This window comes from Nuphar pumila, chromosome 4 (genome assembly GCF_984573655.1).
Source record: "Nuphar pumila chromosome 4, dmNupPumi1.hap1.1, whole genome shotgun sequence".
NCBI classification, from domain to species: domain Eukaryota; kingdom Viridiplantae; phylum Streptophyta; class Magnoliopsida; order Nymphaeales; family Nymphaeaceae; genus Nuphar; species Nuphar pumila.
In genome coordinates, this window is record NC_143252.1 from 132,102,382 (window position 1) to 132,121,176 (window position 18,795).

Consider the following 18,795-nt stretch of genomic DNA (forward strand, 5'->3'; position numbering starts at 1 on the left):
ATGATTCTGATGATTCTCAAGAACAGTTAGGTAATGATGATCCAACTGTTAGTGATCAAGAACAATTAAGTAGCCTTGAACCAATTGTTAGTGATGTCTTCTTCGTATTTGACTCATGTTAGTCGTAAAAGGTCAAGAGTTTCTCCTTCGTATCTTGATGACTATTATGTCCATTTGTTGGAGGAACTGTGTTATTCAATAAAGCTTGATGACATGATAGATAACTTGTCATATAATGAGGCATTAAACTCACATGAATCAATAAACTAGGCAAAAACCATGGGCGAAGAAATTGAGTTTACTAAGAAAAAACAAGTTTGAGAATTGACTATTTTACCTTAAGAAAGAAAAACAATTAGTTGTAAATGGATATAAAAAAGAAATTCAAAGCTGGTGAAAGTATAGATAAATTTAAAGTTAGATTGATAGCTAAAGGATTTTCTTAGAAAGAAGGGATAGATTATGTTGTTACGTATTCTTTCATTGCAAAAATTTTCTTGATAAAGATAATCTTGGCCATTGTAGTTCACTGTGATTTAGATCTACATTAGACCACATTCCTAAATGGTGAGCTTAAGAAAACTATTTTTGTGAAACATCCTGAAGGCTATATTGTTAAAAACTAAGAGGATAACGTGTATATGTTGAAAACACATTTATACGGACTTAAGCAATCTCCACGTTAGTGGTATTTGAAATTTTATAAGGCAATTACTTCAATGAGATTTGTGGCAAATATATTTGACCATTGTGTTTATGTCTAGAAAAGTGAAACCAAATTCTCTATTCTCTCACTTTACTCATATGACATTCTTTTGATTGAAAATGACAATGATATCATTGTCAAAACCAAGTCATGGATAAATTCTCAATTTGAGATAAAATATATGAGAGAAGCATTCTATGTTCTTGAAATTAAAATCACTCAAGACAAAAATTTTAAACTTTTGAATTTGAGTCAAGAAAGATACATTAATCATATACTCAAGAAGTTTAAAATGAGTGATTGTAAGGTTGTTAGAACACCCATGGTAAAATATGTAAAATTAAGTAAGAATGATTGTCCTAGTGAAGGAAAAAAAAGGTTGAATGTCTGTTATACATAAGTTGTTGGAAGCTTGATGTGTGCTATGTTGTGCACAATGCCATATATAAGCTTTGTTGTTGGCCTCATTAGTCGATACCAGAGTAATTCTGGTTGGCTTCACTAGCAAGCAGTGAAGAAAATATTTTGATATTTGAAATGGACTAAAAACTTGTAATTGTATTTTAAAAAAGATACCTTAGATAGAACTGGTTGGATATTCTGATGTTGATTTTGCTGGTAGCAAAGATGATAGTAAATCCACTTTTTGATAACCTTTCTCCTCGGAAGAGGTGTTGTTTCTTGGTCTAGTAAGAAACAAGGTTGTGTGACTCAACATACTCAAGAAGTTGAGTATGTTACTTGCAATGCTATTGTTACTTTCGCCATTTGGAAAAGTGTTTCATCAGTAATTTGAAGCATAATATAACCAATAGGCCGATACAATTTTACTGTGATAACTAAGCAACAATCACTCTTATGAAGAGTGAAGCATATAGCTCTAAAAGCAACCATATAATGGTAAAATATCATTATATTCTAAAAAAAATGAAATTACAGTTAGTTATTTACCAACTTTTGATATGATTGTGGACCCTTTGTCAAAAGACATCAAAAGAATTATTTTCAAAGCATGTATCCTGTATAAGATTAAGATATGGCGGATTGAGACATCTAGCTTGATCAGTGAAATACCAAATTACTAAAAATTTGATGCATGTGTAAGACTCCAATAATGAGAAGAAAAAATATCCATCATGATTTAATTCACATGACCAAGTGAGAGATATTGGTCATACATGACATGTATAACGATGCACCTCATGGAGGAGAGAGGTGGGCTCACTATCTACTAAACACATGAGGAACCCTATTCAGTTAGCTAATCTTATCGGTTGGTATCCCTTTCGCAAGGGAATACCAACAGATTTGTGGCAGGAACAAGGTTGGTAACAGCTACCAAGGGGTGGAGGAAAACCAACCCTCACTCCTATAAATAAGAATTAGTAACTTTTCGAATATGATATGAATTATTATTTCGGATTAAAGTCTCCCTGAAGAAGACTGTTAATTCCCCCTCATCTCTCGTTGCACTTACAGAGACTCTACAATACCCCCCTTCCAAAAGGAACAAGAAATAAAGATGATTATATTCCCTGACGTATCATAACAATAAAGAAAAGAGACATTGTTAGATGCCAAAAAAAACTTCACAAAAGTAATTGTCATTAAAAAAAAAAGAAAAAAAAAAGTGCCCCCCGGGCTTCACAACAAGTGTATATCGCAACAAGAACACGACACATGAGACCCACAACAGAGGGTTACCTATCGTAACGAAACAAGTACACGTATTGTAGCCAACCTTAAAAAATGCTAACTAGTTACATGAGAAAGCGAAGACTCGCTACATGCCAAAAATGCTTTACCAAGTAAGTCTCATTCCGGCTTAGTAGTATTGTTAGATCCTGGCTCCGCCCCTGGTCATACCTGATCAATTGACACCCCTACTTATAGAGCGTTTAAATGCCTTGGATCTCATGGGCTAAGTGGAGAGATCCCATACCAAAATCCGAGGGGATTTTGAGATCAAGGGTTATAGATCCTTTGTATAAAAGCCATAAAGTCCAAAATCCTCGAATTTGAGAATTGATGGGGACGGGTGTTATTAAATCTTCCGATCTGAGACTATCAAACACAACCTTAGGATGTGTTTGAATCTCCTGGATTTCAAAGATTCATGTATTACATTACATATACACAAACACTCTGGTGCGATCCCTCCCATTGGGCATGGAGATATGCACATCTCAACTACACTTTGCGGGGGGGTCCGAGAATTGGTGTTTGATTATGCAACCTTACCATAAGCCCACCACCACCATTAGAATTAGATCCAGATGAGGCATTCAAACGCGTTTCACATTTGGATAAGTTTCTCCGCAGGATGAGCCTTTTACCAGAGAAAAAGTCGTTTGGTCCTCTCTGCGACCTTTTTTTTTTGACAGAAAAAGCTGGGGTTAGTCAGACCCCTACCCGTTATACAATCATACCAGCCACACCGAGTGTAGGGCTCGTGAAAACCGGGACTACGGTCGAGTCGAGGGGATTTCATCGAATCGGTTCTGAGATCCGGATCGGTATTTGGTCTCGCCCTCTCATCTTTTTACTATAAATTTACAAAAGGGGTCTACCTTTTTAATATATTTACAAATCTGGGCCTATCAGTTTAAAATTACATTTAACCGCCTTGGTTAAGAAGGTTAATATCAAAGGGCCGCCGCTCAGCCAAAGGCAGGTAACAGAAATGGTAATTTTCTATCTAAAAATACTCTTATACCCTTAACTTGAAACACCAAAGCACCCCTTCTCACACGGCATATCTCCGACCTTATCGTTTGCTGTGAACCTCGAGCAGTGGTGCCTAGTGAGCAAGGGCATTATCCGATGAGGAACTGGTGCCTCTCTCTTTGGTTTTCCCTCTACCGGATTGTTATGACCTATATGGAGCATGCTTGCCGGAAGACTGCTATTGCCATGGATGTCGTTCATGACCTCAAGGCAGAGTTTCCAATCCAAATTCTTGCTGTCAAGCGTGACGTGGGTGGCTGTATCTTACGATCGGCTTCTAATTCATCTCTAGGTTAGAAATGGGGATTTTTGGTTCTTTGTTTCTCATTGAATTCATATACACGGTTGCAACAATATTTCATATTTCTGACGATTCAAAATTATGCATTTTGGTTTATTTTTTATGTTTTCTATTGAGAGAGAGAGAGAGAGAGACGGTAATCAGTTTCGGGAGACCACAGCAGTCGGCGAGTCCCGCAGGGCATCTCCTTCGTATATTGGGGAAATGTGAGGAAGTGCTCGGGTAGAATTTTTCGTTGGCCGTAGGGATATTTTTGTCTTATTCTCTCACTAACCTAGTTTAAAACTTTAAAACTATGGTTCATTTGACTCTGGTATTGTGGAGCGGCTGTTTGTGAATTAAGTGCAAAGTTTGGGCAGTTAAAAGTAATTTGTGATAAGTTGGGATGAATTTGTAAATACATCAAAATGTAGGCGCCTTTTCGTAAATTATTCTTTTTATTTATTTTTGGGTTTTCCCGCCATTTCCACTCCAAGGGTCTTCGGAGGAGCAGCAGCCGAGACGCCGTCGTTTGGCCCTTTGCTCTCTGGGAAGAAGAGGAAAAGAAGGCTTTGTTTGGGGTGGGGGAGGCTGAAACTGAAAGACCTCAAATGGGGCGGGCGACCCTGAAGGCGATCCAGCGGAGGTTCAAGATGAAGGGCCTAACCCTAACCGTCGATGCCATCAACGAGGTCCTCACATTCGCCAATCGCCACGGCGACGAAGATGAAGCCCTTGACCTCCTCCTCGACGAGGTCGTCAAGGAATCCCGTAATCTCCCTCTCTCTCTCTCTCCCATTTTCTTTTAGCTTCTTCCTGTCTCTTGTTGGCGTAAACGAAAGCTTCTTTCCTCTTTTTCCGGCAGTTAAATCGCCAGTTCTGAACAAGGACACGGTTCGTAAGGTCATCGCTCTACTATTGGAGGCAGAGGCTGCCGTTGATTCGGTCGTGAGCTCCCGGAATCCATCGGCATTGCGAATCATCGACGCCTTCAATGTCCCCAAATTTTGCCACGATCCGATCAAGAAGTTGTTCTACCAGTATGCACATTCTCCCCCTTGTTTCCTTTTATATTGCTCCTTCTTTCCTAGTATTTGGACGTGTTGATCATACTTTATGGCAACTGTAGGCATACCGGAGATCTTCCGATACATGGCGATTCGGCTTCAAAATCTGCTTTGTATAGGGACAGGTTTCAATTGCTGTATCAGAGGCTGTCGCGTGATCGCCACTTCTCGAAGCGTGCGTTTCAGACCGACCTCTCTGACTCAGGAGTACCGAGTTGTGAGGTTGGGTTCTGAACATCTTCCTTTTCGATGAGTGTTGGGTGTGTAAACTGAGGGGTTGTTTATAATTCAAAATTTGAGTTTGGAATGCTGGCCTGATGGTCTCTGAATGTTTTGGTTTAGATAACTTCCATCCAGTCGCTTATAGGATGTACAGGGAGGCGCTGGATCATGGGCGTGATTTCGCAGTTGGAAGATGGCCATTTTTTCTTGGAAGATTTGACTGCTGCGGTAGAAGTCGACTTGTCCAATACAATATCCTCGATGCTGTTCTCATTTGTTGCCCTGTTTTGCTTTTCCGATTTGTGTTTTTTTTCCTGTGGTTATCTATGATTTCTTGCAGGTTGACTTATTTTCTTGTGTTGAACAAGTGTCTCACTCATGCTATTCGCTTGTGATTTAGTCTACAAATTCCCTCTGATAGATAATCTTTGCTTTGTTAGTTTCCTCCTGATGCATTGCTTTTTATGTGAAGAAGCTCATGATAGTTCTCACTTGATTCAAATGTATATCAATAAAAAAATGCCTTTCTTGTTTTTCCTTTAACTGGAAATCGGTCATTGTGTTTTCATCAATCCCTAATTTAAAGTTTCACTTTGATATCGGGTCTACAATTAGACTGCCTTCTTTTATCAGATGAAGTTCGGTTGTAGTAAAACATATCCTTGGTTACATATAGACTGGTCTTCAACTGATTTCAAGTAGTTCTCTTTCTCTTTCTTTTTTTTAGATTTTAGTAGGAAATTGCATTCTAAAATACTTGTAAAATGGCATTGAATGGATATAATATGGGAAAGAGATCATATACATGGTTTTCAGGATAAAAAGAAGCCAAAAGTTGCAGTGTCCCCAAAAGGATTGCTTTTGTTTTCCATTTAACATAGCAACAAGCAGGCAAACAGATTTTACCTTATGGAAAACTATGAAGCATGTGACTGAGAGTGTTTATGGAATAGAACATTCTTGAATTCATTATTCCATACCAGTCTTTGTTATGTTAGTGCTTCATTGGTATGATCTTTTCATAATCTTAAAAGTCCTAATGAACAATCATGTTCTTTAAACATATTCTGTTAAAATTCCAGATTCGCTCTAATTTTTTTGGTGAGCTATTTATGCTGGACCTCAATGTGGAAGGCCTGCTGAAGTCTTATGAATGAGTTTCTATCTCTTCTTTTATTGCTCTAATTTCCCATTCAACAGTATGTTAACATCCCTTCTTTTGTTGGCCTATTTTCTCAAAAAACATGTGGTCCAGTTATACTGACTTAGGAGCATAGGAACACATGGTTGTGGACAACTCCATTTCATATTTTACACGATATTCTATAGGTTTATCTTTTCTGGATGAGAATAGGTCTATGTATGGAACAAAGGAATTCACTATGGTATGTCCATATTTACATTCAGCTGTTTCTGCTTATCCAAATTCTCTTATGTGTATATGCTCATTTAAAAACATAATTAGCATTTTGTCTCTTACTTTTTAAAATAAATGGGTTTTTAAGTTAATTCTTATATACATTTTTCAATTGTAAGATATTGAAAACTGTGCTGTTAAATTACTAGCATGAGTATTTTATTTACATTCACAAAAAACCAGTCTATGTTTTATGTTGCAAAGCTGGAAACCTATATTGTCATCTTGATATTAGTTGCAAGACTAGAAACAGGTGTTTACCTTAATATCAAACACAAGATTACATCAGGATTCTTTGTGGAGAACACTATAATTGTGGCAGAGGGTGAGCTGCTTCCAAATGGTATCTTTAAGGTTTGAATCTCATAATGTCCATTTTTCCTAAAATGATATTATCTACAATTTTTCTATTCTATAAAGTTTTCCTTATAGAGTACTTGTCCTTATAGTTGCTAGAGTCTTGCATAATATATTTCCACAAGGTATTGTTTGACATTATGTTTGAGTATTTTCCCTCCCTTTATTCCTTTCGGATGCCATGCATTTGCCTGCTTCATTTAGGATTACTTATGCATAAATTGGGAGGTAATACTTGGGTTAACATCAGCAGTATCCGTAGTACAACAAAAGGAATTGCATTTTGGAATTTGGACATATGCGACTTTCTGAGAAAAGGTAACCACCTAATTTGACTTAGATTTAATTGGCATAATGTTGAAGTGGAGGAGGATTGTAATGGAGTTTTTTTTTGAATGGCGTGTGAGAAGCCATTTTCATTTGGAGTTTGGAGAAGATGAGAAAAAAAAAGAAGCGGAAGAGGAGGGGAAAGGAAGGAAGGTGAGGGTTGGGGGTGAGAACAAGAGCACGAAGGCACAGTGAAGAGAAGAACAAAGATAAGAGAGAGAGAGAGAGAGAGAGAGAGAGAGAGAGAGAGAGAGAGAGAGAGAGAGAGAGAGAGAGAGAGAGAGAGAGAGAGAGAGAGAGAGAGAGAGAGAGAGAGAGAGAGATTCTTTTCCTTGTTTTTGACACACCATTTAGAGGGTGTGTCATGACTGATAGAAGTCGGCCACACTACGATATGATGACATGACTCTGACACACACAAAATGATATTTTATTGTTTTTGATGTTATTTTAATATTTAAAATTTTGGAAAGTATTTCAATAAAAACATGTTTATATATGAAATATCAAAAAATAGTTTTTATTGATTAATAAATTTAAAAAGTTGTCACATATCTTATTTTGAAAAAAAATCAAACTCGCATGTGGAGATCAAGTTGTATGGGTTATATCCTTTCTTTGTGACATAGAAAGAGAGAGATAGAGGATGAGAAACTGAGAGTGAAACAGGAGAGAAAGTGTAAAGGGAGCAGGGTTGTTGGATTTGACCCCTACCTCTTGAGTTGTTAAAAAAAAGAAACAACATTAACCAGGTCTACTACTCGACTTGTTGATTAGTCAAGCAATCAATGACCTGTGTAACATGGATACTTCTACTAGGCCTATATGCCTGTATCACACATACCAGTTCCAGCTTGCTCCGCAATAGGATAAGTGAAACATGGCTATGATGGGTACTCTTGGGTATGGGACAATTGGGTTTTCAAACATGACCCAACCCATTTTATCCATTTTATATCTGGTTGTGCTTGCTCTATATGTGTAATAAATAATGTTCACTGTTAACTATATATGTTCATTGATTGAAATTTTACTTAACTATGTATCTTTGATATGTTTTAGACTATTGGTTCATGATTAACAAACTATACCTTTATAATATGACAGTTTGTAAAATGTAGCATAATTATGATTTTTATATGGGTGATTATATGTAAGGGTTAATCTTTGTGCCTTTGAAGGCACCAAATTATGTGGAACTATTGAGCTGAAAATAATATGTTTTAGCTTTTTTTTTTGTAAATTAAATCTTACGGATGTGATCTACAATGTTTGTTTAGTGGGAAGTGAGTTTTAAATCATATGATTGTGACACATGAGCAGGTTTTTTTAAGGGCTTCAAAAATGAGTGGTCTACAATGCACTAAAATTTCATGACTATCATATTTTTGATCGAAAGAGCACAATCCAAGGCTTGATCCCTAGCAAACAAACCTTCCTGAGTCCCTGACTACATCTATGTGGTCAGATTGAGTTGATAAAGCTTGAATGTATGATTTTCAGCTCAATAGTTCCATATAATTTGGTTCCTTCAAAGACACCAAATATTAACCCTATATGTAATACATATATATGTATGTATGTATATGCAAGTATGTACTATATCTGTATTGTACACACTATGTATGTATATATGTCAACATACACATGCACACACACATCTTTTAGAAATTCCCATACCCATTTTTTTTGAAGTTTTCATACTGAAAGCTTTCTACGTGTGACATATCATATACCATCACCCATGGGTGTGTTACATAGTAGATATCTAGGTTAGCCTATTGATCAACTAGGACCCGGCCAACCTTGGGGCTGAGGCCTAGTTGCCATGCTAAGCACCTAGTTGACCAACTAGGTGTGCTTTTGAGTGCTAAGAGTTCATGTTCGTAGGTGACATTTTATGGTGTTATGGTTTTGGTCAACTATCATGTGTCCGTACTTCCATTCCATCTCATTAATACCTGGAATATGTGTCTAGTTCTAAAGAATGAGAAATAAAATGTGTCCAAAATGGTGGCTTCCTGGGACTTACCTTGTTCATGCCTATGCCAAGCGACTCCAATGGTCTAAACCCCACCTTTTCAATCACTAAAAGACTGATTATGAACAATCTTACAACACCTGAAGTTTTTTGAATTCTTAAATTGTGGATGGATGGTGTCCAGATCCGACTTACAGTTGATTGATTAATGATTTTGGTATGAAGTACTCAAAGAACATAAAAAGCATCAATCATCCAGGCATGTTCAGCTTGTTCAAAAATAAATGAAAAATAAGGAAATTAGAAATATTTGTACCTTCAAATGATTTAGGTGTTCTGTTGACTTCAGGAGATATATTGAATTCTGAACCGACTCAGTAAATGCAGTATAAAGATTTGGCCTTCTTCAGTAGCACTGATGTTGTTTGAGTGGAAGCATGACTGTATTTCAAAGTTCTGTTGGCAAGTTTGTGGTGCATTGCTTGGCTGATTATGCATAAACTCCTATATGTGTGCTGCTGTTTCATTCTGTGCCATAAAAAGTTAATGTTTCATGGATTTCATGTAGGTAAGCACATGCGGATTTCCCCCTTTGGAAGACAGAAGTACTTCTCTATCATTACTTGCAGGGCTTGATTTCTTTGGTGCTGGCATAATTTCACCAGAGGAAAATGTATCCTGTAATCATGCTTATATTTACTTTAGATATGTGCAGGCACATATGCATGTGTGTGTGCGCATGTATACGTGCATGTGTGTGTGTGAGAGAGAGAGAGAGAGAGAGAGAGAGTTTGCACACTTATGTGTTTTTTCCTATACTTATTAGAGTAAACTTGCTGAGCTAGAAAAAAATGCATTGAATGACATGTTTGTCATTTTATCTGATGTTTGGCTAGATTGTCAGGAGGTAAATTTTCAACAACGCAAATCAGTTGTGCTCTCTTGAACATTTACATGTGCTAAGAACAAATCCTGTTGCTTTTCCTGTAGAGAAGACTTTGGAAAAGCTGACTGCTGTATTTGATGGTTATGAAAATGTGGAAGTGGTGCCATCTCTGTTTGTTCTAATGGGGAATTTCTGCTCTCGCCCATGTAACCTTGCCTTCCATTCATTTTCAAGTCTCCAGTGAGTATTGTTTTAATGTTGTAATTTATCAATGTACATTTTGGAGGTTTTTTCAAATTTCAAGAGAATGGCGACTATAAATTTAGCTCGACTTAAAGATTGCAGTTTGGGAAGCTTGGAGAAATGATTAAAGCTCATCCACGCTTAATGGAAGGAAGTCGGTTTCTGTTTCTTCCAGGTCCCAATGATGCAGGTAATGCTTACATTATCTAGTTAATTTCCTTCTGCTCTTGTCCATTTGGTTTGGCAATAATTGTTGCAATGGACATCCTGTGATAACCGACAGTTGCCTTCACTGTGTGGTGTTTATCTAATTTATATTTGAATACCTGTGAATTCTCTTTGTGGTACCACTGGTTCTTTGTGTTGAAATTTCTAAAAACTTTAAAGTCAATCTAATTAGAATAACTACCTGCCGTTTTTTGTCTAATTAGTCTGAAACAGCATTCTTAACTGCACTTGTGTAAAAGATGAAACTGGCACATGCTGTCCACATAAATTACGCCTTGACAAATGCAGATACGTTTATGAAACATGTGTTTACAACAGAAAGGTAAAAGCCAACCCCAAAGATCAATCTAATGAATGGACTTCAGTGATACCCAACTAGCATAACATATTACTGTCTCTACCATTTAGAAGAGTTCTTGTAAACATGTTGAGTAATGAAATATGCTTTTACCTGTCGAGCCTTAATGTTTTAAAACATTAAGTTTCTTTTGAATGTTCTCTTATGTGCATCCTTTCGAAAGGTGTTTGCACAAAATGCACACAGTGGCTTGACCCAATTGTCTCAACTTGATAGATGTTGGAATTTCAGTGCCTTCTACAAGGCTTTCAACCATGCTAATATTTAATCAATGCATGCCAGTAATTCCATTGCAGTTCTAATCCAAGCCCTGTTTGAGCGAGCCATGGCCAATTGATGGGCTGGCCTGGCTAGGTGGATGACGGGCCCGGCTGTGCCAGGCTGGTCAGTTGCCAATGTTAGGAGATACAATTACTTTTCTTACTTTGCTGAGGGGTAGTTTTGTAATTTCATCTCTATTTTTGTGATCAGATTAATACTGTATGTAATATACCTCCTTGCGAGGAATGAATGGAATTCTTGGGTCCTCACTTCTCTCTTCAATCTCTCTATCCACCTACTGATTTGATTCCTCTATTATTCACTTTTTCTTATTTTCTCACTATGTCAAGTAGGATTAATACATACCTCAAGACACAACCTTGAGAGCTACTTCTGCTCCCATCCTCTTTGTAAGAGTGTATATATGGTCCCAGACTCCCAAGAGATGGAAGCTACCTAAAACCTTTTGCACTTTGAGTTCATCTATTCTTCCTTAGCACAATGATTACATAATTATAATAATAAAATTCATACCAAAGTCATCAGAGCTCACCATGGTACTCATTAAATAGTCCATTTCCTTGCTTGCACTTCCTATTCTTGTTCATTACAACACATTTTCTGGCTATATTCCTTTTTCTTGTGTATGCCTCGGCTACAACATCCCAAATCTCTTTGGTGGTATCAAAGTATAAAAAGGTCTTAGCAATATTAGGTTGCATAATTTTAGTGGAGAAGCTATAACAAGAGAGTTTTTGCTTTCCCACTCAATTTATTTCAGTAGAAGTAGCTTTGAGTAAATCTTAAGTTTGTGGTTCACTAAAAGAAATGTTTAGATGAAATTTCTGATAAAGAACATCAGATATGTTATTTGATGATTTTCCCTATAGAGAACTTCTATTTTTATACATTTTGTTATTTGGGGTTTTTCAAATTTACTGGTTTTAACATATTTCTTGCAATGTAGCACATTCCTTGTATTTTAGATTGCAAAATGGTGGAACTGAGTTGTGCCAAGGGACTTTTAGATCTGATAGGGACGATGTAAATATGAAGAAACCAGATTAAATTCAGATCTGGAATCTGTATTCTGATTTGTATGTGATGTACTATGCATTTGTTGGTTTAACGGTCTTGTATGGTTGGCTCTTGGTAAATTCAGATACAAATTGCATAAATCTAAACCAAATCCAGCTGTCATCCTTGATTCAATTCCAAACAGCTTGTAATGCCAGTATTGGATCACAGGGGAAATGCCAAGTCAAAGTGTGTTTAGATTGATTGAATATTAAAACTGGATTTAACCAATTACCAAACCTAAATTTACTTTTTGTGTGCAGCCAGTTTGCTTTGTCCCAGTACCATTGAAACATTTAATAGGTGCTATATATCTAAAAATTTGATCTCAGATTCTAGGATATCTTTTGTTATCATGCATCCCGAGCAAACTCAACATAAAGCAGTAGGTTTTGTGATCACTGGGAAGAAAATAATTGACAAATTTCTGAATATAGACATTAAGCGCAGTCCCTTCGTTCATTTTTAAGCTAAACAGATGTTTGTGATTTGCAAGGTCCATCAACTGCCCTCCCAAGGTGTGCGTTACCTAAATATTTGGCAGAAGAGCTCCTAAAGCATGTCCCAGATGCAGTCTTTTTGAGCAACCCTTGCAGGTAAGCTTCTACAATTGCTGTAATAGAGAGCATGCTGGATTCTCTTTGAATGATTAAAAGTGCAAAGCCTTTCTTGGGATGCTGAAAAGAGTCGCTCATGGACTTTTCCACAGGAATTTGCTAGTGGTCCAGGGTGTGCATTTTGTTGGTCTCTAAACAAATAACTGAAGCATAATGCGGACTGTTATATATGACCTATGTGCATGGCTGTATGTTAAGCACTGTTTTGTGTGGGTGGGTGGGTGTGGGTGGTCATATATATCAGTGATATGTTCTAATTATCGTGATTTTCACCAATCAATATTTTCTCAAATACAACATGATATATTTAATGTGTCACAAACTTTATTTGTCGCCATTCATTAAAAATATCATGACAAAGTTGCATTAAAACCATTGAAGATTACACTTGACCCTTCACTAAAAATATCATGTGAAAGTTGCATTAAAAAAGTTAAAGATTACATTTGGCCCTCTCTAAAGTTTCGAGGACAGAAATGTCTTGTTATTTCTGCGCAACTTTCGCTTTTTGGGTGTATACATACTAAAAGGAGGAGAGGCCCTTTTATAGTGGACAAAAGGAGCCTTCCCTTCTTTTGCCCTTGATATGGAATTCATAGTAGTTCTTTTATCAATATTGCAGTACTATTTCTAATTTATCAAATTTCTGCTACTATTTCTATTGTATCAATTTAGCGCATTGTATTGTAACTTAATTTTCTTAAATATTTTATATTGTGCTTTGTAGATGTTTTATTTAGAAAACCCGTTTGTTAAAGATCTCCCAAGATTTTCCCTTACCAAGGAATACACAAGAATGATATTTGTGGCACACACACACACATAGAAGTTTCTTAAATATTTGGGAAATTTTCAAAAGCGCACCTAAAGTTTGGGCATTAATAAAAGATACAACTAAGTTTTTGAAAATTTTAAAAAGGCACCTAAAATTTTCCACTGTTAATAAAAAACAAACTTTCATCCATTTAACCGAGGTTATCACTAACCCAAGATGAGTTATAATTTATTCTTAAAATTTCCAATACTTACGTGCCTTTTTGATTGATGGCCAAACTTTAGGTGCCGTTTTGAAAATTTCCCTAAATATTTTATATTGAGATTTGCAGATATTTTATTGAGAAAACCCAATTGTTAAAGATCTCTCAAGATTTTCCCTTAACAAGGAAAACACAATAATGATATTTGTGACACACACACACACTACAGGTTGGATCTAAGATTGGGTACTCAACTAGCATGGATCAGAAATATTGGGTTTCACTCAAAATGTAGAGATCTGAATGAATGTGGTCTGTACAAGATTGCACAATGAAATCCTATTGGGTTTGGTTTTGGATCTGAGTGTAGCATTACAGCCTCAGATTGGATGTCTAACCCGCTGAAAGAATTACAAGATTTTCAGATTTAGGCAGGTATCCAATCTGAATATAGATATTGGACCATGTATGTATTATTGATTTTTAGATTCCTTATAATCTACTACATCCTTTCCACTAGGTAAACAAGAGAGAGAGAGAGAGAGAGAGTATCTATAAACTTTTGAGTAAAATTGACCAATGGAAAGCATGGTCCTTAACTCCTTATTGAGACGTGATTAGGGATGTCAACGTCTTTTGGATCTGGACCTATCCAAATCCAATATGTTTCAGATCTGGGTCCATTGTGATGTTCTCTTCATTAACGGCTGGGTTGGGCTGTGTAATTGTTTTGTGCATGTTCCGTTATTGCCCTTCATCAGTCATGTGTTCCTTTTATATAGATGACGGCAATGTTGTAATCTATTCATACTGGAAATATAAATAAGAAAGCAAGCCGCACGTTCCCACATTGGGAAACATGAATTAAAGGCCAGCCCTTGCTCTTTTTTTCTCTTCTTTTCTTCCTGCACAAGAGAACTCTGATAAAGTTGAAGATACCTAAATCTATTAGTCCTAGGATGGTGCAGGTTTCCATTACATTGAGAGTGAACGTTTGAAAGATCGAGTTTTAGTTTTTAATTCATTTGATAGGACACATGCTTTCTTGAAATTAGCCTTTATTGTTTTTAATCGGTATTTTCTCTCTTTATTACTAGACTGATGCTATCAGTTTTGTTCACAGGATAAAGTTTTACACACAAGAGATAGTGTTTTTTCGGCATGATCTACTGCATCGGATGCGTCGATCTTGTCTAATTCCTCCTTCAAAAGACGAGACAGATGACCCTTTTGAGCATGTAACTTCCTTTTCTGTGTAAGACCAATATTGCCTTTCTATACAGAACCTGTAACTGACATGTTCATTGTTTAATGCAGCTTGTTGCTACCATTACTCATCAAAGTCATCTCTGCCCTTTGCCGCTGGCTGTACAACCAATAATTTGGAACTACGACCACTGCCTGCGACTGTACCCTACACCACATACTGTAATTTTAAGATAGACTTACGCATTACAGTTGAACATACTTTCACTGGTTTACTTTATTATCTTACCTCTAAATTGCTTATTTTGTTGCTGATGCAGATAGTATTAGGTGATCGTAGTGACCAGAAGATGTTCAAGTATATGGGTTGTACTTGCTTCAACCCAGGCTCATTTTCTAATGACAGTACATTCGTTGCCTATCGACCCTGCACTCAGGAAGTTGAGCTATCATCCTTGTAAGGTGTATCATTAGCTGCTATGACCTTGTGGGATTCCAGTATATTGCGTGATCATGCCCTAAGGCGTTGAAGATTACAATGAGATTGGGTCCTGGGCAGGACTTATGGGTGGCCGTCCGAACTAAATATTTAATTACAAGAATGCTGTTTGATTGCACCCACTGGCTGCAGTTCATTTGAAAAAGGTGATGTATCATTATGCAGATGTATTGGATTCCACTTTGCTATGGGCAAATCTGTTCTAACTATCTCACATATTCAAGCTTCTTTAATAAAAAAAATGAAAGTTGCTATAAATGGAATTTCAATCTACTCTTGTGATGGGAAACACTCCCTCTCTACAACTTGCTTGCCTATAAACATGGTATGAGCAAACTCCCATTGGTAAGGTTCTCTACTGCATGATTGCTGCACTTTGCATGATCTCACCTTTAATCACCTAATAAATACAAAAGTTCTGACTTGTTTCTCACTAATCGCAGTAGATGCTCTTGTTGATGTATTGGGTCGCAAGTACAACAAAATCACCCCTTGCATCTAAAAGGAGGCCACGAGATAATGCATATACCCTAAATCATAACCATACTCCATTGTCCTCCCTTTGCCTTTCTTCTCATTACATTGATTGTCAATGAGTTGGATTTTGGGTTAGGTATCCACTTAACCGAAATTAGATTTTGTAGTAGTGCGGTAAAATTAGGAGAAAGCCACTGACAATGGTTGGGTATGGGACTTTATCAGAAACCTGACCGAGTTCCGGTCCAGATAAGAATATTATATATAGAAGTGAAGCCAGATGCCATAACTTTATTTTGCAATGCAGTTCAAGTACCCGATCCAATCCATGTGTATCACGTGAGTGAAAACAGAACACAGCGAGGCTCAAACCAGGGTCCTCTGCTTAAAAACAGGCAGCTGCTCACTATGCAACCATTGTTGTTATTAAAGGTATAGCATTCTACAAGTACTACCAACGGGGGCTCCGCTTGTCTGGTAGGAACTGCTAGTGCACGTCACCTTGTGTTGGGACGTTGCAGTTTCAAAACCCAATTGTATAGTTGTATAACTGGTAGGGGTCTGCCTAACCCCAGCTTGCCTTTCAGAAGAAAAAAAGCATTCTACAAGTACTTTGTTAGGCAAATCTCAACCAACCTGACCCGAGTCACCCGTCCCAGTGTTCAGTTATAAACAGGTATGGTTAGGTATGGAATCTCTCATACATGACCCATACCTAACCATAAATATAGTTTGGTGTGGGATCTTTCATACATGACCCAAGAAGTACTTGAACCCGGTTCCCATACCCAACAATCTGTTATTTGGTTAGATTCAGATACACTCAAAGGATTGGATACCAACCATCGACAGCCTTAATTGTCAGGAAAGAATCAGTCACTTTGTTTGAGAGTACTTTGCCAAGTTGCTTATCTAGTAGCATAACCCAATGTTGTTGAATCAAATCGGCTAATTCGAATTGAACCAGCCCCAAATTGATTTGCTTCATGCCTGAATATGCCCATATAAAAAAACCAGCCAATTCAATCCCAAATCAGCCCTATTCGAGCTGAATCGAGGTTGAATCGGGCATTTTTTTAAAATTATAGTGATTTTTTAATTTAAAAAATAAATCGACCAATTTTCCCCAAAACAATTCGAACCCAAATGAACCGATTCTCTTAACTATTTTTGAAAATCAAATTGGTTCAGAATCCTCTGAACCGTTTTTAAGAACACTGGCATAACCACCGGTTTGGCTTACCAAACCCGTGAGATGAAGAAGAGCAGACCAAGATGATGAAGATTTCAGATTGGGTGAATGCCCAAAAAGAAAAGTATTGTTTTCTTAATATTCAATGAACCCTAATTTTTCAATTTCTGAATTTTTTAAAATACTGGAAAGCAGGGGCGTAGCTAGGATTCATGTGAGGGGGGGGGGCAAACAGGGTGTAGAAAGAAAAAAAAAATTGTGTGATAGTCGGGGGTTCGGGGGCAGCGCCCCCGAAAAAAATTTTTTTTGAGATAAAATAAAAAATGGATACAATTATTAATAAAAATCTATTTCATATGGACAAATCAAATTATTTGCTGCAGTAAGGGCTGGGCTAAAAAATGGATAAAAATCTATTTCATATGGAATCAGGGCAGGGCTAGGACTGGGCTTTTAAAAAAAAAAAAAAAATTTAACTGTTTGGGCCCCCCCCCCTAGCTACGCCCCTGCTGGAAAGTAAAATCTTAAAATGGTGATTATCCAAAAAAAAATCTTAAAATGGATTGGAAATGAAACAAATGAACAGTAAGAGTGTCAGTGGGTCGGGTTTGACCCAAACCCAACCCATAGTAGAACCCATAAGGTTATGGTTTGGTGCTAAAGGAGGCCCGTTTAGAATCCAGGTAAGATCTAAAGGATCCAATTAATATATGGAGTCATATGTTGTTTGGGAAATTTTATACCAGACTTGGGCCTGACCAGAGTTCCTATTAAGATCTGCAAATTTTCAATGTAAAAAAGATACAATTTTATTTTATTGGGTATGGTCCAGGTCTAGTCCGTGTAATCTTTATAGGACTTGGGTATGGTTTCTCTTATAGTGGATCCGATTGAACTCAATTCCAAATCCAATATCAGTACCTCAAGTCAGATCCGAGTTTGGTCCCACCTGAGCCAACCAGTTTCGACCAGTTGACACTAGGTGTGTAAGTGGGTTGGGTGTGTCTGACCCAACCTGATGTACCGAATCGATATTAGTGGACCTGTGGGTTTGGGTCGGGACCGAAATATAGACCTGCAGTGAAAATGTGTTGGGTCTTAGGTGTTGTAAATGAAGACCCAAACTAGAACGGACCCAACCCGATTATGTACCCGGACCCAAATGATTCATTATATTTTAAAACTGAATCGATCCGATTATATACCAGAACCCAAACTGACCCATACCTGAACTCGCTTCATACCCAACCTATCTGAAAGTTTCCAATTAATAAATATTATATATTCAATCAAACACTTAAAGATGTTGATAAACTTATAATTAATATGCATTGCATTTTAGTAATCTAAATCTGAATTCCTTTTTGCTGATACTTCCTATTTACCCTTTTGTCAAGAAAATTGTAGGATTGAAGTGAATCCCAGATTAATACTGGAGAACTCATTGAATTTGATACATTTTGAATATGATATATTATTGTTTTTATTGTTTCAACTTCAAATGTTTGGTTGGCGTGGAATTCATATTTTTGACATTATTTAGAATAGCTATTAAGCTTCTATTTTGTTAACATATAATCTTTTTAATAGACAGTTAATTCCTAATTTCACATATTTTTTATTGGTGGGTAACCGGATCTAGAACCGAGCCAAAACCCGAACCCAGTCTACTTTTTTCAGCCATACACAG

General features: G+C 37.0%; 1 protein-coding gene across 1 annotated transcript; it reads left to right on the plus strand.

Annotated features, from left to right (window-relative positions):
- Positions 1 to 4,324: 4,324 nt before the first annotated feature.
- On the plus strand, positions 4,325 to 15,694 carry DPB2 (DNA polymerase epsilon subunit B2). The gene is made up of 13 exons (XM_090004662.1): positions 4,325 to 4,491; positions 4,574 to 4,753; positions 4,843 to 5,002; positions 5,123 to 5,254; positions 6,696 to 6,773; positions 9,653 to 9,757; positions 9,911 to 9,991; positions 10,080 to 10,210; positions 10,309 to 10,403; positions 12,634 to 12,733; positions 14,855 to 14,969; positions 15,049 to 15,159; positions 15,258 to 15,694. Exons 1-13 carry the CDS (start codon positions 4,325 to 4,327, stop codon positions 15,396 to 15,398), a joined length of 1,596 nt encoding a protein of 531 aa, XP_089860788.1. The 3' UTR covers positions 15,399 to 15,694.
- Positions 15,695 to 18,795: the final 3,101 nt, after the last annotated feature.

Coding starts and splice junctions, on each gene's coding strand:
- DPB2 (XM_090004662.1), top strand. CDS start 4,325: ATGGGGCGGGCGACCCTGAAGGCGATCCAGCGGAGGTTCAAGATGAAG. Junction 4,754..4,842: donor ATCAAGAAGTTGTTCTACCA/GTATGCACATTC, acceptor TGGCAACTGTAG/GCATACCGGAGATCTTCCGA. Junction 10,404..12,633: donor TCCAGGTCCCAATGATGCAG/GTAATGCTTACA, acceptor GTGATTTGCAAG/GTCCATCAACTGCCCTCCCA.